This window comes from Carlito syrichta, unplaced genomic scaffold (genome assembly GCF_000164805.1).
Source record: "Carlito syrichta isolate Samal-C Ts95f unplaced genomic scaffold, Tarsius_syrichta-2.0.1 Scaffold89856, whole genome shotgun sequence".
NCBI classification, from domain to species: Eukaryota; Metazoa; Chordata; class Mammalia; order Primates; family Tarsiidae; genus Carlito; species Carlito syrichta.
The window spans coordinates 83,192-108,191 of record NW_007033952.1 but is presented as its reverse complement, the minus strand read 5'-3'; the positions used below and the strand labels follow the sequence as shown (position 1 = coordinate 108,191).

At 50.3% G+C, this 25,000-nt stretch overlaps 1 protein-coding gene across 1 annotated transcript in view; it reads left to right on the top strand.

Annotated features, from left to right (window-relative positions):
* Positions 1-25,000, top strand: part of LOC103260862 (transcription factor COE3) — a 119,095-nt gene that overhangs the window by 76,394 nt on the left and 17,701 nt on the right. The window contains exons 2-5 of the mRNA XM_021712476.1: positions 3,349-3,430; positions 7,333-7,450; positions 13,063-13,193; positions 13,700-13,826. Of these exons, the coding sequence (XP_021568151.1) occupies positions 3,416-3,430; positions 7,333-7,450; positions 13,063-13,193; positions 13,700-13,826 (391 nt within the window). The 5' untranslated portion in view covers positions 3,349-3,415. The remainder of the gene's footprint in view (positions 1-3,348; positions 3,431-7,332; positions 7,451-13,062; positions 13,194-13,699; positions 13,827-25,000) is intronic.

Here is a 25,000-nt window from a genome sequence, read left to right as displayed (position 1 = left end):
AGCAGTTTGTCTTTGGCTGCTGTCTTCCCCTCTGCCTGGGAGAAACAAGTAAATAAAGCCCATATTTCAAGCTTGATTTACTCTGGTACCTACTGTGAAAGATGATGACTCTTTAGGGAAATAAAGACAGGGTCAGGGAATTAGTGCACATAATGGTCATTTTGATGCCGGGCCAACAGATGCAACGGGAGACACCCTGTACACAATTAAGCATAATGTACTAATGACAGGTTAGAATTTTTATCGCCTCTTTGCGATCGAGCAGCAAATCCATGTTTAGCAGTAATAAAGAGTTTATTGGTGCTAAAGCCAAAGATTTTCTGACATAGGAAAGATTTTTCCTTTCATAACAAGAGTATTAAATTCTTTGTGTACCAGACTCTGGAAGTGAGATATGTAAAGTGGTTGTCAGATATTTCTTAGGAAAAAGCCAATTAAAGGGTAATTGAGTAAAGGATGAGAATTACCATTTGACTTCACATGTTGGGCGTTCAATCTCCTCACCCCCTCCCCAAACATTGTCATAATGCATTTCCCCAAGCACTTCCTCGTGGAAGGTATACACTTGAACCATGCATGATTGTACACAGCGTCAGCAGTCACGCACCGGCTCTACAGTGCCAGCCACCTTGCGAAGGTTTAATTGAATCCCTGAGTTAAACATCACCAAAACCAGAGTAAGAAGTAAGCACAGAGCTCCTTTCTCTCTGCCGAGACTTCCCCTCTGTCCGTCCTGACAGATGTCCCAAGAACCTGGCGTGGAGCCACTTGACGATTGTGCTTACTGTATTTGTGCCATTGGGACCTGTGTGCTTAAAAAGGGCTCTTTCTCTCCAGGGTCAGTCAGGGCAGTCTTTCTCAAGGACTTGCACTGATCTTTAGACAGTTTGGATAGAAGCAGACACGGTCATGGCCACATCCAAAATAGAGACGGAGAGTGTCGTGTGTATGCATGCGTGAGCGTAGGTGTGCGTGTGTACCTGCATCTGCCCCAGAGCCAACTCTGCCTGTGCTCAGTGTGCTTCTGCGCTGCAGCACCGAACCTTGTCCCGCTAATTTCTGCAGTTGATGACAGTTAGGGCCCGAGAATGCCAAACCATGCCCGTTGTGACAATGCTGGGTGAGGGCTACATGGGTGATCTTCAAAACCTGCTCTGCTGTCTTGGAGGTGAAACGGTGGGCTGGCTAAAGAGACCTCCAGGAATTTAAAGACACCTCCTCCAGAGGGGGGAAGAAACCTTTCGTTTCACAAACAAAGCTTCTGTAGACGGCTCCATGCAGGTACATTTGCAGACGAGCAGCTTCTCAGGCCGGCGACTGCGCCAAAGATTAGCTGGGTGGTAATGTGGGGTATAATTGCACCGTGTGGCTGTCCCCGAAGTGAAAACCTAATTGCCTGACAGGACGATAACTTTGTGGCGCCCTCACCTTGTTAGGCCCTTTCTGATGCAGTTCAAATGCAGTGTGGCCGCAGGTGCGCCTAATTTACCTCGCTGCAGAACGTGTGGAGTTTAATTGCACAGTGGTTGTTAGGAAAAATTGGTGGGTGGAATATCAAGTGACTTACTGTATGCTGATGGCAGATGGTGTTAAGAGGCATTGTGAGCTAAGTGTATAGGTGAGGTGAGTTAATAAAAGATGTAAATTCTGGCCTAAAATAGTGAGGCCTCGCAGTATGCAAGAAAATTTAATTAAGTGGCCACCATTCTTTTCCCTATCAATTGGATTTTCTTCTGCCCTGGTGAAAAGTCATCCAGGAGGTGCTGGGAATGCAGTTACAGAAATGAGTCTTTTTATTTTCTGATGGTATAATTGCCAACGAGGAACCTTGAGTGGAAGATTGAATGCAAGAAAATCATGTGAAACTTTATAAAAAATTAATAATCACCAAGTAGGACAGAAGGTATTTTGGGATAAAGTAGAGAAAGGTGTTTTGTGTATATCCTTGCTGGACAGAATGCTTAGCCTCCTGAAGTGAGTGGATATGTCAGCACAGAGACCCCACCTCTGACTCAAGATGGATGTGGCCTTTTCAAGTCGAGGCAAAAAGTTGAGTGGGAATGAGATGCTCCCCACCCCACCCCACCCCACTTTCCCCGTGGGTGATGTTGCAGCCAGGCTTGCCAGGGTCCATGAGCTCAAACTAGAAGCCATCTCTCCTGCATTTGTCACTGGGCGTGTAGGAATGGGGAGGACAGCATGATGATGTTTTGGTCACAGCATCTCAACACACTGTCAGGACCCCTGAATCTTCACGCCGTGAGACGTAAGGGCAAGGGATGACAGGAAATAGAAACTGTGTTCACGTCTGGCCTGGCCTCTCCAACCCTGCCCGGTGGCTACTGCTCTCCTGCTCGCTGCTTAAGCCACGGTTTCATCACTGCATCAAGAATTAAGCGCTATGCCCCTCCCCACCCAATCATTCCTTTCCTCAAGAGTTGTACCTACTGTAACTTTTAAGTTCTGTTTTTAAAAGTGTGTTTGCTTAGGCAAGGATGTCATCTGGAGTTAGGGTCGCCAGATAAAATAGAGCATATCCAGTGAAGTTTCGCTCTCAGGTAAACAACAATTTTTTAGCGAGAGTATGTTTGGGGACATACCTATGTTAAAAAAATTATATGTTGCTTATCCAAACTCAAGTGTAACTAGGCATTCTCCATTTTTACTGGCGGAAGCCGGCAGCCATTTGGGGGGCAAACGTTTCCTCCGTGGTTAATGGTCAGACGTGCAAAGGTCCAGGCAAGAAATGGCCAACCCAACTGGGAAGTCACAGTTACTATTCTGTAGCTGGAAAAGCTATAACATCAAGACCCACATAAGTCACTGTTTCATGTGTGTAGATGTTCATGCAGGCCTGGACCAGGGCATGCTCTCCCTGCTTCTCCTGGAGTCCTCTCTCAATATTGTCCCCTAGAGGGCAGCTGGTGGGGAGCGGTGGGCTTGAGTCTCTACTCTTTCCCTTCCGACTGTTTTCTACAAAGTTTGTGTCTTTTGGCCGGGCGTGGTGGCTCAAACCTGTCATCCGGCACTTTGGGAGGCCTAGGTGAGAGGATTGCCTGAGCCCTTGGGTTCGAGACCAGCCCGGGCAACTTGGCAAGACCTCATCTCTACAATAAATCAAAAAATTAGCTGGGTGTGATAGTGTGCGTCCATCGTTCTGGCTACATGGAAGGCTGGGGTGGAAGGATGGCCAGAGTCTAGCAGGTCAACACTGGGGTGACCATGAGCGTGCCGCTGTCCTCCAGCCTGGGCAATGGCGTGAGTCTCCAACTCAAAAAAAAAAAAAAGTTTATGCCTTTTGTCTGATAACCCTAACAAATACTCTTTTTCTTTTTGTATTTTTTATAGATTCTTTCTAAAGTTTTTCCTCAAGTGCAATCAGAACTGTTTGAAGAATGCAGGCAACCCTCGAGATATGCGGAGATTCCAGGTATACATTTCTCAAAGTCCCGCAGACCGCAGTCCTGTCTTTTCCCATGATACGTGAATTCTCTGATTTTGCAATTGTCCGGGAAGTAAGCTTTAGTTATTTAGGGGCTTGGGAGCAAACTGGAATCGGCTCATTTGATCAAATCTGTAAATAAAATGCTTTTAAAATGCTCCCATATCTTCACTATGCCAGATTCATCGAGTCTCCTCATAGGCCACAAGAAACTGAAGTCAGCTTTGAAAAAATAGCCATGCTGAAGAGCTTCTTTAGGGAGTCATTGATTGATTGACTTTCAGTGGGGGAAGCCATAACACAACCTTTTGGGTATACTCCCGATCTCCGGTCCTCCTCATGAAGGGATCTGCGCCTGCTTGATACAGACTTCTGCCAATTCCAGAACGTTTTCCTAGCTTCAGCTTTCCTCCCTGGAGTTTTAAAGTGTTCTTCTTTCCTGAATTCCATGCCGAGTTGCTAGTCTGTTCCTGGACCCAGGCTAACGACTCTCTCTCATCTGCCTCAGAGGATTTCATCTAAAGAAAAGAGGGGGCAGTTTGTTGAGTTCAGGGATAAATTATGATAGAGCGCATATTTTTCTTGCCTTTGTTTGTGAATGATTAGGAGGATACTTCAGGGTAAAAGGTACTCTGTACTCATAATGGATCATTTTGCTGATCTTAATTGTAAAAATATTCTGGGCTGGGACACAAAACCACTGCTGGTGTACACCAACCAGAAAAGGATTTGGCAGCTAATGGCAATGACTAGTAGATTGAATGGAAGACCCAAGAACCAAATGATTTCTGTGTGGGATTGACGCTCTTTTTCTATCAAATAGCTTCAAGTGTTGTTTAGAAATTTCACATATGTTTCAGTCCTTTAGTGAAACACGCGACAGGCATCTGTCTCCATGCCTAGTCAACCCATCAGCAGAGGTACGCTCTTTGGACTCACACACAGTAACGCTCTGTAGCTGGGGACAGTGTTTCCTGCAAGCGATTGGGCCTGCTTCCATTTTTCATGCACCAGACTTCACGGAGCAGTGGTGATATTGATCCGTCTAAGCAGAGTGGAGGTCACACTGGGCTGAGGGGCTGCGTCCTCTTTGTCTCACCGATGACCGGACATAGCATCAGTCACAAGTGATCTCGTGGTCCACCGTGGAACCCGTAGTTACTAGAAGGACTTCCTCTGGTCTCGTTAGCTAATCTCCCTGCCGCTCAGAAGGTTTGACTGGACTTAAGACTATGTCAGAGTTTACGCAATGTTTTCAGCTTGTTTCACAATCTCAGCACCTTTCTATAGGTGCACTGCAGGGCTGGCCCAGACGGGAAACAAAACACAGCTTGCATGCTTTCTCTGCTGAACTGCACTCTTTTCCCTTGGTGACTGACCTGTATCTAAATGACAGAACAAAGACTGTCTTCTAAAATTTTTTAAAATTTAGTTTTATTTTTTGTTTCTTTTAACGTATCATAGTTTCAGAACATATCATGGCTTGAAAGGGTCACGTCTGCGCCCCAATATTAGTGATGTGTCTTTGCATCACACTTGGACGATGCCTTCCCAGAGTTCCTTCAGCGCCCAGGGCGGGGCTTGGCAGGTGAACTGCGAGGAGGGCACCTGGGTGAACAGGAACTGCCCCTGGATCCTCCAGACAGAGGCTGCCAGCCCCACTCATGGCACCAGAGCGGCAGCAAAGCCACCCGCCTCCTCCCGGGGCTCCCGAGGTCAGTGCCAATGGGCGGCAGTCAGAAAAAGAAGATGCTAAGATACCTGAAACCGGAGCTGGGGCACTGTGGCAGCACTTGCAACATTTCAAGGTTCAGACTGGTCTGATGTTGAGACCTCAGCATTCTTGGCAATGCCCAAGGGGAAGAGAACAGTCAAGAAGGCTGCCCCAGGTCGGGCACGGTGGCTCAAGCCTGTAAATCTCAGCACTTTGGGAGGCTGAGGCGAGAGCATTGCCTGAGCTCAGGGGTTCGAGACCAGCCTGGGCAACTTGGCGAGAACTCGTCTCTACCATAAAATCAAAAAGTAAGCTGGGCGTGGTAGCGCATGCCTATAGTTCCAGCTACTTGGAAGACTGAAGTGGAAGGATTGCCCGAGCTCAGCAGGGCGACGCTGTGGTGGCCAGGAGCGTGCCACAGTGGCCATGAGTGTGCCACTGCACTCCAGCCTGGGCAACAGAGTGAGACTGCGACTCCCAAAAAAAAGGCTGCCCCGGATGGGGTAGCCCTGGGGGGGGGGGGGTTGCAGTATGTGCTGCCCCCGCTTTTTCATCTTCCCGTGGAGCCCAATATGTGAAAAAAAAAAAAAAAAAGTCAGTCACTCACACATGTATGCATGCCTAAGTATGTAGCTTTGGCTTCTTTTAAAATCCCTTCAAATACTATTGATTTATTTGTGTATTTATTTTTAATCACTTCAATTCATTTTTAATTAGCTCATCAGTTTTATTTATTTTATTAGTTTTATTTTTTAGAGCAGTTTTTAGGTTTACAGAGTAATTCACAGAAAGTGTGGGATCTTCCATACACTCCACCACCCCACCCGGGGCACCCCCACAGTTCCTCTGTCATTAGTATCTTGCAGTGGCATGGTGTGTTCTTCACATCTGATGGACCAACATCGATATGTTGTTATTCACCAAGGCTTCCAGTAGCCTTGGCCTTTAATAGTGCATTTTACGTGGTGTGTGTTGTCTGGCCCTTGCAGAGAAGGTAGCCATTGGCCGGGGACCCCCTTCCGGTTCCCTACTCTCCCGCACCAGCCTCACAGTTCTCTAAGTGATCAGGGTTCTTTAGGGGTGCCCACCTGAAGACCCACCCAAATCTGCCTGAACCGTGGCAAAGAGCCACCTTTCCTTCATGTCCAATTCAGGCTCCGGCCCCAGGAGTCCTGCTATCAGACCCAGATTAGACCAGGCTCAGGTCTTTGCCACTCCAGCTAGTCTGGAATTAACATACATACATGGGCCCACCTCTGTTTAAGAGGAATCTCAGGACTGGGTTGTAATTTCCTGTTTCCTGGGTCCACTCCGGGGTGGTGGTTTCTGGAAGTTTGTGACGAGCTCACCTGGGGAGGTCTGTGGGGTCAGGAGGGCAGTCCCTGCACGGCCTGTTCCTCTTCTCCCTCTACTATGAGGCAGCTGAGGGCTTAGGAAAGACTAATCTGTCATCCTTCCCCTGGGCATCTTCTGAGCCTGGACCTGGAGCCTTTCACGGCAACAGAAAGACCCTTCCCTGGCATCCCAGGGTCCTAGCCATCCTTTGCAATAAACTTGAGAGAGAATACTTCGAGATTGAAAACACTTCCGCTATTCATATTCAACTCGATCTTTTCAGATGCAAAGAAGTTCATTACCAGACATTAAAAGTAATTGTAAAATTGACCCAGGGATCATTTGTTGAAAAAATGTGGCTAGTAGGAACAGTCCTGATTTATGGAGCCCCTTTTTGGGTGACTCTGAATCCTTCCTGCTCTTCAAGAGAGAACAGTCTCAAGTGAACTAATTTTAATTAGATAAACTATCTAATCAATATGTGAACAGATCAATCAAAACAGCAGCTTTAAAATGAGTGGCTAGAGGGGTGTTTCTGAAGCTAATGGCTAGAAGAATATTTCTCTGAATTGAATTCACTTGTTAGCATAATAGGAGATTAAACTGTAATTAGGAGAGCAGGTTCTGAAGAGAAGCAATCTTGAGTCAAAACAAAACAAAACAACCCACCCACTTCCATGAGCCAAAAAAGCTATGAATGCACATCAATCAGTGGAGAGTTTCCAGGGACATGCAAAGTTTCCTTTTGCTCTGCAGTATTTAAGATGGCTTTTATTTTGCTTAACGGGTGGCTATGCTTTTCTTTGCCAATTCCATTTTCAAATCCACTTCATCTTTGCAGGTTGTTGTATCGACAACAGTCAACGTGGACGGCCACGTGCTGGCCGTGTCAGACAACATGTTTGTGCACAACAATTCGAAACACGGGAGGCGGGCCCGCCGCCTAGACCCGTCAGAAGGTACGGCCCCTTCTTATCTGGAAAATGGTAGGCACATGTTACATGTCTTTTTTTATTTGCGATGCTTCTTTTTCTTTGCACCATCCTTTATGTTGATTCATGTGGCGTTTCTCTCACCGGCCTCCCACCCTGGGTCACAGCCAGGCAGGGTGAGGGCGTGTCCCCACCACGGAGAGGGAAGTGGCCCTCACTGGCTTTCTCTTCCTCCTCTCCCTTTATGGAATCACTGGGCTTCTGCAGTCACCTCACCTGCCGTAGCCATCGTGTTTCTCAGTTTTCTTTTGCTTCTAGCTTTTCTTGCCATTTTAATTTATTTGGTTTTGTTTTGGCTTGTCGGAAGCGCCCATCCAGAAGCTCATCCCCCAGTTACTTGATGCATATCTCAGTGGGTGTTTACATCCTATTCCAGTCAGCTCAGAAGGGCCTGCTAGGACCATTTTCTGTCATTGGATGGAGTGTGTGTGTGTGTGTGTGTGTGTGTGTGTTTGTATGGGTGTGCATGTGTTTGTGTGTGTGTGCATGCTTGAGAGAGGAAGGGGTGGGGGAAAGGCCAGAATAAACTGTTCCTTTTACTAAATGCTTTCAGTTGACTGACTTCTTGTTTTGCTTGTTACAAGAGCAGGGTTTCCTTAAGAGTGGTAGGTAGAGAAGTGTTCTTGGATATCGGGTCAGAGTTCAGAAAGACTCACACGGCGGACCTTATACCAAATCTCCAGTCACATTCTGTCTCCTTCCATGTGCAAGACCTACCATGTAACACACCTCCTTTAAAACGTGATCTGATTTCTCCAGTAACATTTCACATTTCATAATAATCATGAGATTCTGACCAATATGAATTGTTGAGAAAGCAATGGGAGTGGTTTTTTTTCTTTTTTTTAAGTGAATTGCAAACAAATGGTGGGAGCAGATCCTTTGGAGCAAAGAGGTCATAAAACTAAATGGTTTTAAGACAATCTTCTATCCTGAAGTCCCACATTCAAGAACCACACATGAGGCAGACAGGTGCACACACAGGAACATGAATGGAGCATGTGCAGATCACCAGAATGAAATAGGATGCAGACACAAAAACTGGAAGACCGTTTATGAATCTGCTGTGGTCCACAAAAATAGACTAATTTGTTTTTCTACATTAATGACTAAGGTGTAAGAGAACAAAAATATAATAATTAAAGGTCGCCCTGAGCACCAGAGTCATTAGAGTCTGTGACGTATTGTTTATCTCCTTCGTATGCACTGAAGGTAGGTGTGTGTTTTGCTTAGCAACCATCACTAATGAGGTGCACAATTAAGAAGGTTGAATCCCCGATCCTCAGTTCCTCACTTCCCCAGAGAGAGGAGCTCGCAAGGCGATAGGTTCAAGGAGGCCTCCTCAGCCCTCTGGTGTTAGGTTGTAGTCTGGGCCAAAATCAGCCTCCTCTAATGAGCTATTATGATCTGAGCAAAGTACAAGTATTTATTTTTGTAAGTAGCATGAAAATGCATTTGACTGTAAGCAGAAAACGTAGCATTTAGAAAAATAAAGGCCACTAGTGGGTACCTTGGAGATAAAAACCCAACTAATCAAAAGCTATTTGCAGAAGCAGTCTTGCTCTGGATTTTTAAAATGTTTGTCTCTCAATATTTTATCGACGTTGCAGCCAAGTCACTTTCTTGCAAGAGACTGAAACATCTCGTCCTACCCTAGAAAGCGACTGTGAATTTCAAAATGAAAATAGGTGACAGAGGACTAACATTGACAGGTCTTCAAAAAAAAGGCATCTGTCATCCACAGTGGGGTTGTTTTTGGGTTTTGGTTTTTGTTTGTAATTAATGCCTAGTTATCAAGTGCCCTAAAATAAATAACAGGACTTTATACTTCCATTGCTTCCTGAGAGAGTTGGCCCTTAGGAAGTTACTCTAGGCCTGGCCTTCTTGTGCCCAAAGCACCCTTCCTCCTTCTGCTGGGTTAGGACAGACCGCAGGGGTGCATGCTGGTTTTGCATCAGTCCCATATTCTTTAAGGAAAAGGTGCCCCCCAAAATCGCAGCTCTGTGCTTGTGTTCAGCCTCTCCTAGCTAACACCTCATTATCCAATCATCTAATATTCACCAGCAGTGTGTACACACTCGCTGATGGTTTCCAAGTAAACGAATTCCCCCTGCTGCTGGTGTGGATGTCTGCCACGGCGTCCTTTGAGCTCACAAAAAGCAAGGCAGATTATTTACAGTATTGAACACAAGTGAGGGAAAACAACCGTTCTACCTTCCAGCACGACACAGTAGAACTCAGGCTTTAATTTTTTTTCCTTGTCACTTGTCCCCTCGTAAACGACTCCAACCCTGTTTAAACCTTCCGCGAGCCCTGCCCAGCACCCGGCCTGCAGCACAGAAGCGATTTGCATGCCAAGTGCCGTAATGCGGTTAGGTTTATGCAATAAGGACAACTGAATCCAGGCTGCGGGGCTTTAGCGAGTTAAAGCGAACAGATGGCCCTAGGAGAGGTAAAGGTATAATCCTATCAGCTGGAGTATCAGCCAGCCATCTGGACATCCCAAGCACAATTACAAGACATTTTAGCAGGCAGAACAAAGAAGTCTTCATGAGGCAAGATTAGGCCTGTTTGAGTGCCTCAATATTGTGAATGCAGAGGAAGGTGACAAATGCTGTGATATTACTCAAGAGAGCTTGCTGATTAACGGAACCGGGACGGGGAAGCTGTGTACTAATAGAATACTGGGTAGGGTAGAGAGACCCCCAAAAGAAAAAAAAAGGGAAAAGCCAAATATCTTGGTCCACAACACTGGTTTCCAAGTTGAACTGTGTTCACGCTTCGAAATGCTCGCCCCAGCCCCTGGGCTCCCTGGCTGCAAGACGAGCCAGTCCGCCCAGGGCCCCAAGGGAAGGCTGGCAGGGGTCGTCAGTGGTACAGAGGGTCTTCTTAGCGAGGGCCTCTTCTCCCAAGTAGGCCGAGAGGATCCTCAGAGTTACAAACAGGTCATGCTAGCATGGCAGATCTGCAGGGGAGGCATGCCACGCCTCCTTTCTCTGGACCCCGGCAGCCCTGGGCCCTGGGAGGCCAGGCCTCGCGGAAAGCTGCAGGCCGGGTCTGTCTTGAGGGCTGCTGCCCACAATGGACTGGGCCTGGGGAGAGACAGGGGGTGCTGGGGGCTCCCGTTCCCCACCGCTTTCTGCTCCTCCTCTGCCGTCTTCAGCTGCCGGGCCCAGCTCCTGTCATCTGCTCGAGTGTATTGTGCACCGTATATCATTAGATCTCTAACGCTGTCTGTGTAATTCATTTTGCTATGGTTCCCATCGAACACATGTTCCCTCTCTATATGTGCATTGAAATGTATGCAAATGCAGGCAGAAGGAAGATGGCTGTCGGCGGCGGAGGAGGCCAAGACAGGCCCTTCCTTCCACCGAGAAGCCCACAAATTCCGAGATGACGTGGCTTTCCGCAGGGCCACAGCTGCCAGATAGCAATCTCTTGTGCACGCAGTAGATCCTGGATTCTTTTTTTTCTTTTCTCACCTCCAAAGTAAATTTGTTTACTGTAATTTTTTTTTGGTGAATTATTTGCCATAATTGGCTGTGCTGATGAAGGTCACCCCCTTGGAGGAGACTTGTCAGTCTTTAGAGAGCTGATCCTTTTCAAATGCTCTCCATGCAATTAAGAAAAGCAAATGTCATTCGGAAGCCTCAGAAATGAAAATTTGTATGAACTTATTAGCATGAAGTCAACAGCGCTAGTTAAGGGCAGGTTCCCAGTGTGTGCTCTGGGCCTCTGCTGCGGAGGGAGATGCGCGGGGAATGAGCAAATATAACCCCCGCTAGTCCAACATTAAAGCAAACAAAGGAAGGTGGCATGTCGGCGGTGTGCTAAACAACAATAGCTAATGGTGATTAACTAGACAGTGTCTGCACAGTGCGGCGTCTGACCCGTCAGGGAAACCGTGGCACGCGGGCTTCCGGAAGACTTCCGCTTATGAAGACGTGCAACCAGATCTGACCCGGAGTCTAAAAAGATGATTTATCTGAAGCCGAGCTACGCGGGGCTCAGATAAGATGAACAGCCTAATACGTCCTCACGATGTCCTTTGAAGGGCTCTCGTCTGCAGCCGCAGAGTCGTGAGGGAGCGAAGCCAGGGGCTGGAGCTGGCTTCTGTAAGCCACTTGTTTACCAAGCTTCATGACTACTTGTTTTTGAGCAAATAGCCCTCCGCGTTGTTGTGAGCGATGGAAGAGCAACAGAACAGCAAGGGTGCCCCTCGGGCCTGGGGTCAGGTGCCTCACTCTGCAACTTATCTTCATGCCTACCCCTACCCAGTCCCTTCTGTGAGGTCAGGAAGAAGACGAGATGACACCCCTGGATGTCCTGGGGCTTTGTGTAGGGGCTTTCTTCTCTCTCGGGCTCCCACCCTGTGGGTATGATTGTGTCGTTGGCACAGAGACCCGTACCGCTTAGGGAGCCACATAGCCATCCCTGACGCAGGCCCGCCGTGCCCCTGTTCGCCTGAAAGGCAGAGCAGGCCTGAGGGTCTGAGGACAATGGCCTGGCCTGGGCAGCACAGGCCCTGCGGAGGAGAGAGACCCCGAGCCTTTAACCGGTGGTAGACAGGCCTGTGTCTGAGGAGCGCCTCCTTTGCATGGGAGTCTGCGTAGAAGAGGCCGTCAGAGGCAGTTAGAAAGGTCCACCAACACCATGTAAAGGAAGGGCTGATCAAAGCCTGGAACAAAGCTGGCCTCCACCAGGCCGGCAGCCCTCAGCCCTGGCCCTGCCTCTCTGCTCAAGGCTGCTGAGAGCACCATGCTGGGCCTCCTGCCTGGCTGTTTCCCTGGGCTGTGGCCTCTTAGCCCCCCTGCCCTGCCTGCAACCCCCACCCCACACCCTCCTGCTGCTGTCTGTGACGCCCCCACCCATCCCTCCTGCCCCCAGCAGGGCTGCCTCTGCTGCCGATGCTGAAGCACCATTGTAATAACTCATGCAAATGGGAGGGCTCCCGAGACAAAGAGAGGTCAGGCCAGCAGCTCGGGGATTCCTGTCGACAAACAATATTAGATGTAAAATGTGTACCTTTGACAAAAGTATTAATATCGTGCTTTTGATTTTTTTTTCCTGATGAAAAGTGAAAAACAGTAATTGTGGAGTGACCGAGGAAAATGAAGTTTTGAACCAAAAGGCAAAGTTCGCGGATGAAAACACCCAACCCAATTAGCTGCTTATAAGGAATCGAAATGCAAGGCATTTGCTCTTCCATCTCCTTCAACAACCTTTTGATTGACTCTGCTTAGATCTGTACAGCAAAGCAGATAAATCGACATGCCACATGCATGCGATGCTTAATCATTTGTAATAGTCATATTTGCCCTGACACGTAATTTGCTATATCAAGCCATTTTTTTCTCGCCCCCTAGTATTCCACAGCTCGGCTTTTGCTTTATAAAACATTTAATAGTGTGCTTTAAACACATCAACACGCTGATCTACGATTGCCCTTTGCGTGCCACCTGGCGGAGTGGCACGTCTCTCCTCCGGCGGCGGCTGGCGGGGTGCGCGGTGGCCGAGTGGCCCGGTGGCGGAGGCCGGACGCGACTCTAAGGTCAGCCTTCTCTGTCTTGTGTGAGCAGCCACGCCGTGCATCAAGGCCATCAGTCCCAGTGAAGGCTGGACCACGGGGGGCGCCACCGTGATCATAATCGGAGACAACTTCTTTGACGGGCTGCAAGTTGTGTTCGGAACTATGTTGGTGTGGAGCGAGGTGAGCCTGGGAAATCGCTCGGCGTGGCGGCCGCTGTTCTCGTGAATGGTCCTGATGAGCTGTCGATGGGGTGTTGTCACGAGGCACCCTAGGGCAAAATCCCCCTCTAGCAGAGGGCGGGGCGGGGCGGGGCTTCTCCCACGGGTGGGCACAGATCACCCCTTGCAAAGCCACCCTGGGGTTGAAAACCGGCTGTAGGAGTTCCCCCTGTACCCTGGAACAATTAGCGCTAGAATTACTAGAAGCAGGTTTAAGGAGACATATGGTGGCAATTTTCATATGAATGATGCCCTGTGGCCTTTCCTGCAAACTAAAACCCAGGATCATTTGCAGATATTTTTCTTAAAGAACACTGTAGGTCCCGAGTCTCTGGGTGACAGCTAGAAGGGAGCATTCCGAGACGATGGTCCAATTTGTGCTCATTTTGGTAATTATCTCCAACTGGCAAGTGTCCGCCTCTCACGGCCAGCGCTGCTGAATGCTTGTTCACTGTGTGGTTTTTGTAGCTGATAACTCCCCACGCCATCCGAGTCCAGACCCCGCCGCGGCACATTCCCGGAGTCGTTGAAGTCACCCTCTCCTACAAATCCAAGCAGTTCTGCAAAGGTGCTCCTGGGCGCTTCGTCTATACCGGTGAGTTCACATTTCCAACTGCTCTGGGAAAGTGGTGGATGCCCCATTGGGAGACTCCCGTGAGGGCACCTTAGGACTGCAGAGACTGGTGCAGGCTCTGTGGGGGACGAGCATAGCCCCCTCGGCCCATGGGTTGAGTTTGGTCAGGTGCATGGTGCACGATGCTGCAGACAGATGCAACCCCACCACCCTGTGACCTTGAGCACCCCCTTCTTGGTCTGTGAGCCTTCTCACCTGTAAGACAAAGTGGAAGTGACCCATTGGGAGACTCCCGTGAGGGCACCTTAGGACTGCAGAGACTGGTGCAGGGCTCTGTGGGGGACGAGCACAGCTCCCTCGGCCCATGGGTTGAGTTTGGTCAGGTGCATGGTGCACGATGCTGCAGACAGATGCAACCCCACCACCCTGTGACCTTGAGCACCCCCTCCTTGGTCTGTGAGCCTTCTCACCTGTAAGACAAAGTGGAAGTGACCCCCAACTTCCACTGGAGCAGCTGCCCGTGTGCCTGGATCCATGGGGGGGCTCGTCTCATCACTCTGTGCCTCTGCCCCATGATGTCACTGCTTCATGGTTGCACAGACTGAGGCTCAGGGAGATGATGACATCTTGTTCCTAGGCCACATACCCGGTCCGTGCCAGGCCTCCAGTGTAAGCCTTGTCTTTCTTGCTCCAACCTGGGGCCTTAAACCCTACGTGATACTACTTCTTCAGGGAGATCCCTATTCAAAGGTGTGGGACCGTTCATGTCAGAAGGAGGGCGGCCCACGCGGTGACCCACGTTTGTTATCTCAAAGGCGTTCTGTGCAATGCTTTATCCACACGAGTGCTTCATTAGCACCGCTTGTTTAGGATTGCCACTAAGAAATGCCACAAATAAACTTCAACTAAAGAAATGTTTGCATTTTGATTTCTACTCTTAACCAACTCCAAAAGCGATACCATCTGAGAAGCGTTTTTAGCAATGGACAGCACCAGCTGAACCCCCATGAAGGTGACAGGGATGAGTACTTGTTGAATATCTGTGGCTGTGACCTCGTGCATGAGTGGGTGACTTCAGCTTGCTGTCCTGAAGTAGCCTTGAGGGTCGCAGGGGGAGCCTGGACTGGGGGCATGGGGCTGCAGCTTCCACTGCCACCACCGGAAGGATGCCCACTGGGACATGGTCCTCTCCTCTGTCCAGTGAGCAGGTGACATGAGGTTCCTTCCATTTGGAGGTTCAAAGAGGTCGCCGAAATCATTCAACCTCTTCCCTTTTTGGGAGGGGCCGAATAGGCAGGAGAGATGAGGTGTAACCCTGCCCACTGTCGGGCAGGCCCAGCGTCACCCCAGGGGTATGCCTGGATGGTCCTCCCAGAGTTCCCAGAAGCATCCAGCCAACAGCTCAGCACCCTCCATGGGGTCAGGGTGAGAGAGAAGGTGGCTGCCTCAGGTGCCCCAGGCTGGGAGTCGCCTTCTCCTGTGGGACCAGAACGCAAGGGACCAGGAGCCCCAAACCGCCCAAAGACCATGGGGGAAGCGGGTGTAGCAAAAGGTCGAGCCTCCCACTTCTGGGGCCTGGATGCTCTTGGTCTTTGAAGACCCAGAGATGGAGGGAGGGCAGCTCCTCTGGCTTTTGAGGCCCCTGGGATATTAAAAAATGAGGACGTGTCACCCTGGGGCTAAAAAATGGGGGCCTCTTTTAAACATTGATACATCTATGTTGACAAACAAGTGCTTTTGCTGTGCAGAAAAGTCCAGCCTCTGTGGGTGCCAGGCCCCTGGGAGAGGTGAGAAGCCAGATCCTGCCAGCGCCCAGAGGGAGCTCTCTGGCCTGGCCGTTTTCAGGTGTGAGCTGCAGTCACACCCATGCCCGTTTCCACATGCCTCCAAAGGTGAACTCTTGGTGTGGGCACCACACATCCCTCAGTCTCTGACCTGTGAACTTCAGGCTGTGGAGACAGCAGGCCCCACGCAGAGGCCCAGGGTTTGCAGACAGACCCTGCTCTGCTCCTCCGGGTGCGGGCTGTAGGACACATGCATCACGACTCCTCTGGTCCCAGTTCTCTGCTCTACCTGGCGTGGTTTTGGGAAGCGTGGGGGTAACTCATGTACAGTGTCTGACACACAGCAGGTGCTCAATAAATGGTCCTTCCTGTGGAAAGTCACTGAGGGCGAACTTTTGTCCAGGGCCTTGGGAACCCTGTCAAGTCCTGAGCTCCTGGGTAGGGGCGGGGTGAAGGAGTGGAGGGTGTTTACTCTCTGCTCACCAGCCAACGGAGGGGCACCTGGGCTACAGTGGGCACGTGTGAGGCGTGGGCTCCCGTGTGGACTCACGTGTCTGCTGCGTGGTCCCGATGGGTGACACCAAAAGTGAGCCATGTCTGCCCATGGCAAGACTGAGTCGGCACAAACATGGGTGAATAAGTCACTTGTTCTCACACTGGACTGTCAGACCGTCCTGGTTGAACTCTTCAGCATATGCCTTCGGAGGATCCTTTCGTGAGTTCAGATCTTTGCCTACCTGGACTGTTTTTCGGGGGGGAGGAGTCTGCACGGCTGTTGTCAGGAGTGAGACTTTTTGTGGAAGAAGCAGTAGCTGATGCTTTGCCCGTTGTCTGCTAAGGATTCTGTAACCAGTGCTGCAGAGTAAGGCCCTGGGCTGAGCATTTGTAGCCAAACCCAAGTCGTAGGGTGGGAGGAGCTACCTGCCAAAGGCTGCTAGGTGTCACGTGGTAGAGGCCTGCACCGCCCGCGTCCCCTGTCCCCCACCTAGCGGCTCGCCAGGTCCTTGCTCCTGCTGCTCTGGGGCCAGTCGGGGGGAGGGGCGGCTCCCTCTGTAGCCCTCCAGCCTGGTAAGTTCCTTCCTTGGCCAGAAGCACCCACTCCAGTGTCTGCATGTCCGTGTCCCCTTTCCTCCCTCTGAGGGAGCAGTGCACCCCTCAATTAGTTCCAGCCCCCACCTGGCTCATCCATACACCTACCTTCCGTTTCTGCCATGGTTTCTGTGTCCCCTCCAAGACTGACCGAGCTTGTGGGGCACAGGTTCAGGGTCCTGCTGCCCAGGGCTTTGGGTATTTCCCCATGGAGACTTTCTCCTACAGATGGGCATTTTAAGGCGCGGGATTACGTTTTCGATTTTTTTTTTTGAGTTGGAGTCTCACTCGGCCGCCCAGACTGGAGTGCAGTGGCCGCTCCCGGCCACCACACCTCCACCTGCTGGGCTCCAGCGATCCTTCCGCCTCAGCCTTCCGAGTAGCCGGAATTACAGGCGTGCGCTACCACGCCTGGCTGATTTTTTGATTGATTGTAGAGATGAGGTCTCGTTGCCCGGGCGGGTCTCGAACCCGCGGGCTCAGGCAATCCACTCACCTCAGCCTCCCAAAGGCGCGGGATTACATTTTCAATGAAGCTCTTCAGCGAGCTCAGCCTTCCCTAGCTGGAGGTGAATTTATTGCCCACCCCCACACCCCGGTCATTAACGGGAATATACATTTCAAAGGTGAGGTAAGGGATCCGGGCTCTACACTCTCAGGGAGCGAGGAAAGGTGGGGTCATAACCTGTCTGACCTGGAAGCTTCTGTCTGATTTGCATTGCCCCGAAATTGACGGGGACAATGAGGTAATCACCGGGAATTGCACTCCCCACTGAAAACCGAGCTGGCCCCTCTGCACGTCACGACACAGTCGGCGTCCCCTGGGCGTCTGGTTCCCATCAGTGTCCCCAGCCCCGGAGGCTGCTGGGACACCCTTGCATTTAACCTTCCCCGCGCGAGGCTGGCTGGGGGCCTCCAGGCCTCGGGATAATGAACCTGTGCTCAGAGGAGGGGCCTCCCGCCCGCCAGAGCCGGAGAGGGACTTGGCACAAGGCCTAAATGATCTGTTTACAGTGATCTGAGAAACACCAGATTTTTCTGAACCAGACCCTGAGAGTCAACCCCGAGTGGGAAGGGGAAGGAGGCCGGCCCCATCCATTCAGGGCCCTTTGCCGGCTGCTTTCAACTCCCGTAAAGACACAATTACCTTGGGAGGCTGTGGCAGTTCAGTTGATTAGCACGGTGAATTAAAAGAATGAGTCACAAATGACATGTCCGGCGCTTCCATACTGGTTCTTTGTATTCCCAGAGTGCCTCACCCCTGTTGTAAGAAGGTCAAAAATTAGAGAGAGAACAATTTTCAAGCGGCTAGCACTTAGGAGCAGAATTAACAATCACTCTGTATGTAATTGCCAGTTAATAGTAAATTGCCTTCTAGACTGTAAAATGCAATATAAACTGGTGGGCGCCTAAAATTAAATTAATGAGATATTTGCTGCATTTAAAAGTGAATAGTGCAAATTAATAACTGAGTGCAGTGCTTGTTTTAATATTTGTCTAATAGTGTATAATTTGCTTGTTTAATAATAATTAAAATAGTCCCGGAATATCCTACCTGAGAAACTCATAGTTTAGGCAAATTGAGCAGTTTTGCATTCATAATTCCACCGGTAGAAACACATCAAATTGTTAAGAGTAATAAAAGAAATTATTTTTTAAATTAGAATAGAAGCATTACAGTGTTATTTGATTAAGACAGATTGGAATTTGTATGCTTCTAATTGAAATTATGTTATCGCGAAAGCTACTTCTACAGACATGTTTTCAAAGTGTGAAGCATTATGGCACACATGTGTGTGTGTGTTCCTGTTTTCTTAACATGTCCATTTGGCAGAATGGTTTCCTATTAAACAAAGGAACTGAGGCCAGTCGGGGGTGGCTTGACTTTCAGCATAGTTCACAGGACACCAGGGACACGGCTGGGGGTGGAGGCCTTACTGCTGACCTCTTGCACCTGAGTGGTTAGTTGACCCACTCTCATTTTAGAGATTTCTTTTGCTCAATTAAATAAATTATCACAAATCACTGGGAGTCAACATGTTGTCTGCAACAGACTGAGCCCAGTTACTAAAGAAGACATTGGCAGTCGATAGCAAACGCATCCAAAGTGGACACGGGGAGCTCTTGACAGCCGAGTACCTGGACTGTCCCCAGGTCTGCGTTTGCTAGATGGGAACATAAAAATGATGATTTTCTGGACAGGGATGTGCATTCAGTTTCAGGCCTTTGAACTCATTACTCAACCAGTGATTGCTAACAGTCTGTGTTCTTTCTGATACAGTGTTTATGTTTTGTTTGGTTTTCAAGTTAGATGTTGTGCCTTAAAACTGCCGGCGGCACACTCTGTCTTCGAGGACTGTTCTGGCACCCTCAGGTGACAGTTTCCCACCATGTCTTCTGGCGAGTTTCCGCCATTGAACCCTACTTCACTTCACCCCATGAAAGCACTTGTGTTTCTGAAGTGTCTTAAAGATCTTTTGTGTGCGAGCAGAGACAGTTCTGTCAATAGGCGGAGTTGCCAGTGCCCTTCCACCAGGCCGGCACCAGCTATAGCTTCTCCCAGGCCAGTGCTCCTCAAACAAATGACTTGCCGTGTCCACAGAGCAAATGATTCCTAATTGCCACCCACAAATCGTACTATTTTGACCATGGTCAACGAAATGCTAATGCATGCCTCAGATGTAAGCCACCTGATTATTCAATGACAAAATTTCACCCGCAAAGATGGAGTTGTTAAGAAACACACTTCCATCTCAGGTCCTAGAGTTTGGGAAAGCTTCAGCCAGCTCCGTGGGTGACTCTCACCAGGCCCCCCCAGCTGCTGTCTGTCTGCTCCTGTCTGCGGTGGGGGCTCCTGCAGCCACACTGGCTCCCCTGGTTCAAACTCGCCGGTCAAAGGTGTCCGAGTAGTCTGTGCTCCTACCGCCATCTCCAGTGAGTCCTGGAGAAGAGACACCTTTGCTTTTATATCAAGTTGGGTACATCAGAGAATAGCTTGGGGCTTGCATTTTCAGCTCTAGATCTGCCCCAGATTGGGATAATTACCCAGCTAACACGTGATTCTCGCAACACAGTTTCTGCTCCCTACCTAAGCCCACCTTTGCTTCTGTCGTTTGTTTCCATGTGGATGGCTTTCTTTTCTCCTTGACTGGGGTGGTGTGCGTCCCTCCCTTCACCCTCTTCACCTGGAAGTGGGGACCCGCTGCCACCTTTGGGGTCCTTTCCAGGGGTCCTCGGGGCCCCTGAGGCGGAGCGGCAAAGGAAGGGCGGGAGGACTCCCACCTGGCATCCTCCTCATGGTTGTCGCACCGCATCAAAGCAAGCAGCGCTCAATTGACCTGCCAGCATGCTAAGTGGGTGCCAGCGTGAGATTCGATCACACGTCCCTTTGAGGAGTGGGGCCGGGAAGGCTCCCAGGGTCACTGCTGTCCCCTTTCTTGCCTGTCTCGGAGGAGGCCAGGAGAATGAGACACACCGTTTGTGCTGTTGCACAAGTAGACTATTTGTCCTAATCAGTGACACCCATTTACTAGAATTGCTTAAAATGAACTATACCTCATACAGAAATCGCACATTTAGAGAGTTCCATTCATCATCTGAAAATTGAGGGCCAGTAAACTTTTCTGCTCCTCCGGTGGGATCCTAGGCATGCATCAAAATGTTAAAAATGATTGGTGAGAGGGAGCTGTCACCCATTTATCAAGGAAAAGAACATTATTTGCTAATTTCCCAACCAGGCTGGTGACAGGGTGCTTCGTCTTTAGACCCACGGTGACCAGCATGGCCTTTGTGTTATTAGTACAAGTCAAGCGCTTTTGGGCTGTTGCTAACAAGACACATTTGTCTGTCATCCGAGGGGGCTTTGGTCGTTTTCCGAGTGGCTGTGACCAAGTCTGCGCCATGTACCCCTCTTGGCTACACTTACCAGGGCCACGCTAACCCAGGAGGAGAAACGGACTGATAAATCACAAAGTTTCCGTGTCAAGGTGAAGGCATTGACTCTTCAGCACCAAACCTGACAAAATGTAGCAGAGAGGAGACGGCCATTCATCTTCCCCAAAGGACAAAAGGGTCATCTGGGTTTCGCTTCGTAGTTGTTGGGATGCGGAGGGCAGGGGCAGGCCCGGCCCTCTTCCCGCTGTGCCCGCGCGCAGGTGGGTCCCCGGTCCGGCTTCCTTGCCCCCCCTGCAGTGGCATTTATGAGGGCCGCAGGGAAGAGAGTCATGGGCTAGAAAAGGATCACACTCGAGATTTTTATTTTGAGTTTCTTCTTGGGAAGAATGCACTTCTGAAAACAGTCTGGGGAGGGTCCAGGAGATGGCGTGGCACTGTGGGGAAAAGGACCCAAAGACCGTTCAGAAGCACAACAAAGTGAATGTGATCGACCAAAATGCAGAAAATAAAGTAGGGACGTCAGGTGTAAATTAAATCACACAAATCGCTCTGGCGAAAACTCCCACAGGCCAGGCTGTGAAGACCGAGGGAAGCATCAGAGCAAACATCTGGGTGGCAAACCTTAAATGCGAGGGCGTGGTTCTTTCAACGCCAGAGAGGAAATAAAATAGACCACTCTGTGGTCCTCGAAGAATAGGAACAAGTACCAAGCACTACCTGGTACGTCACCTGTGACACAAGGCCCCTCCCACCACCTCCACGTGGCTGAACGTAAGGCCCACGGCTAACAGCCCATGTTGGAATCCACAGAGTGTGTTTCTCCCCGGTGTGTGCCAGGTCAGTGAGGCCACGGGAAGTGAGGGGGCACATGGCTTTGTGTGAGGCTGTTGTCCTAGGTCGTGAGACCTGTCCGTCCACATTTGCTCTGGGCTGAGGCTCGGATTACATGCGTAGCCCGGGAAAGGGTGCGCTTACAAAACTATCACTTGAATCGCTTGGGGCCTTCTCTTAGAATGGTTTCTAAATAAAGCAACAAGAACAAAATGGAAGGCTGTTAGTCAGGGATGTGGACTGTTTGCTACTCTTAAAAACAAAGTAGAAGTTTTCAGATGTCCTTAATGAGTACATGGAATAACTTGGCTTCACAAGAGACCTGAGTGCATGTGGAGGCTCATTACAGAGTGTGTTAAGTTTTAAATACAGAAGCTCCCATTGAGACAATAGGCCGTGGCAGAGCTTGGTGAGCATTGGTGTAAATCACCTTCTGGAGGGAAGTTTCTTAAAGGTGCTGCGTGGCCGGGGGCCATTCATCCTTCTTCTTCCTTCTAGACCCCACCCTCTCCCTCCCCTCTGGGGTAACCCTTCCTTCACATGTGGGAATCCTGTGGCCTGATCCAGTGAGCCCTGGAGCACCCCTGACCCTCTGAGGTCTGGCCCTGTTCCCTTCCAGGCATCTGATGACCCCTGGAGAAGCCTAAAGTCAGGAAACCTAGGGGGTTGGATTCAGGGATGCTCAGATTTCCTCTTTCTCTTTAGCTGCTTGTCTCCCCAGGAGAAGGCCCTTGACCAAAATCTTCCCTCCAGCCCTTCTTTTTCCCGGACTCCCGGGCTGTGCTCAGTCAGATGCTTGGGCGATGGCGCTCCCTTCTAGTCCTGATTTGGAAGACCCCTCGGTGTTTTTTCTAGTGAATGTGTTCCCACCACAGAAACATCCTGTGTAGCGTCCAGGCCTGTGGGCACGGACCTTCTAACAGTCACCCAAGTCAAGGGTGGGGGCTTTAACAGGGCTTTCATGATTACGGGACCGTCATGACAGGGTCACAGGAAGATTGCTTTCCGGCATTCTTTGTGTGAGGCAGTGGCAGATCAAGCAAGCCATGGGCTACGACAGCGAATGTTTCAGAAGCTCACTTGGTTGTAAGACCTTGAAAGGGAGAGAATCGTGTCTCTGGCAGACACTCTGTGGGCGGCAGCTTCACATGCTTACACTGACATTCTGCATGTCAGAGGTGGGGCCCCCGGTTCTGTCTGGGCTTTGCTGTGGCACCACGTGGGTGAATACCTGCCACAGGCCGAACCCCGCATGCACAGGTGGGTGGCACACCCCTTTCTTTCCTCACCACTCCACATTCTGCAGCCACCTAGGCTTCTCCCTACCTGTGCCCTTGCAAAATACCAATTTGCGGGAATGATCTGGAAGATGAATGCAGTGCCTCATACAAAGATGTGACATGATGTGACATTGAATCTTACCATCAACCTGGTTTGGAATCTGCCCCTGGCTTCCGGCTTTCAGTGCTTGCCGATGCCCACCTGGGCCAGGCACTCAGCTGAGCATGATGGCTGAGTCAGAGGGAGGAAAGCCATCCTGGCCTCGTGTTTGTTAGGCACTCGTGGTCAGGGCATCAGGGGTCAGGCAGCATGCCCTTGCCTACCAAACAGTGGGTTTCTTGCCAGGGGAAACAGCTGTGTCTTCATCTTGGCGGCCCAGGGCCTGGTATCTGGATGGTACCTGGTAAATGTCTGAGGCAGAAACCACATTCACAATCCTGCTGACTCAGTGTCTTGTGGGAATGAAACAGGATATGGGAAAGAAGTTGATAAAATAATCATCATGAAAAAGTTGCTAAGTCCTGTGAGAAAAGGAACAGACGAGATACTGTGGGATTTTACAGACAGGAGGGCCCCTGGAGAGATGGCAGGGAGGTCACCACAGAGGCTGCACCTTGGCGTTCTGCAGCGGGGACCAGAGCCTTCTAGGCCAAGGGAAGAGCATCGGCTGCACCTGAGGCCGACGGAGGGAGTAGGCCAGGGCTGGGCGGGGGGCTGCAGGATGGGGAGGTCAGAGGAGGACACAGTGGCCTTCTGGACCCTGGACGACGTGGGGCTTGGTGGCCCCTGGATGGAAACGGCTATTTTACCGAGACACATAATCCAGTATGCCGTATTCAAGGACTGCGCTTTTGGGGATTCCGGTATTTACATGAATCTTGGCGATGTCTTTAAAGGCTCTGCTTTAGAACACGCCTGTCTTCTTCATGCAACCTGAAAAACCAGGAGTTAAAGATGCCTCCGCGGAGATCGGAAAGGGTTCTAACATTGGGAAGCCAAGTTATGTTTCCTAAGCGGGGAGTATATTCCCTCCCCCGCCCCTTCCCCCGCAGCTGGGCTCTGTCTTACTCTCCATGGTGGGTCTCTGTGATTTTATCCGAGTACTAGAAACTCCCTATTGCTAAACAACATTCGGGTCCCGAAAGACATTTCCCTCGGTAGAGGTGTAGCTGGCACCAATACTCTAATGCAGACTGGAAACATTACTTTCCATCAAAACATTTTTTAAAATTCAGATGTAATTCACATCTTGTAAAATTCACCCAAGGTGCACAGCCAAGTGGCTTTTCGTACGTGTATTCACAGAGTTGTGCGGCCGGCCGTCAAGAACATTGTCCTCATGGAAATCCTGTGTTGATTAGCTGTCAATGCGGTCCCCTTTCCTACCCTCCTCCAGCTCCTGGCAGCCACTCCTTACCTCCCCTCTCTGTGGATTTGCCTCTTCTGGATACTTCCTACTCGTGGATAGTGCAGTCTATGGTCCCTTGCACATGGCTTATTTCGCCCAGCGTAGCATGTTTTTCAAGGCTCACCCGTGTTGTGGCGTGTGTCAAGGCTTCGTTCTTTTGTACGGCTGAGCAATATTCCGTTGAATGGATATACCACATTTTGCTTATCCATTCAACTGTTTTGTTTTGTTTTTTGAGTTGGAGTCTCACTCTGTTGCCCAGACTGGAGTGCAGCGGCTGCTCCTGGTCACCGCAGCCTCGACCTGCCGGGCTCCAGCGATCCTTCCGCCTCAGCCTTCCGAGTAGCTGGACTTACAGGCATGCGCTGCCACGCCTGGCTGAGTTTTTTGATTTATTGTAGAGATGAGGGCTCGCCAAGTTGCCCAGGTGGGTCTCGAACCCGCGGGCTCAGGCCGTCCACTCACCTCGGCCTCCCAAGGCGCGGGCTTGCAGGCGGAGCCACTGAGCCCGGCTCATCCATTCATCTGTTGATGAGCATCTTTTTCAACAGATGATGAAAAAAACGGCCTTGGATGTTCATGAATGCGTTTTTGTGGGCAGACAGCGGGAAATGCCGTGCTCCCTTTGGCTTCTCAAAACTGAGAATGTGATGTCTCCTCTGTTGGCCAGGTGTCTTCAAGAGGCCCATGCTACTCGGCATTTGGAAATACCTACTGTGCTGCACCGAGCGGGACAGGCACAGGAGGGCAGATGCCTTCCAGGAGGAGGGCAGATGCCCAGACAAGCACATGGGTCGGCTGGGAAAGTGCTCCCACGAGAGCATGGCCCAGTCCTGGAGCACAGGAGGAGGCTTTCCTCCTGCCCTTCGCCCTGGCAGGGACCCCTCCGGCCTTGGGAGGGCCTTGAA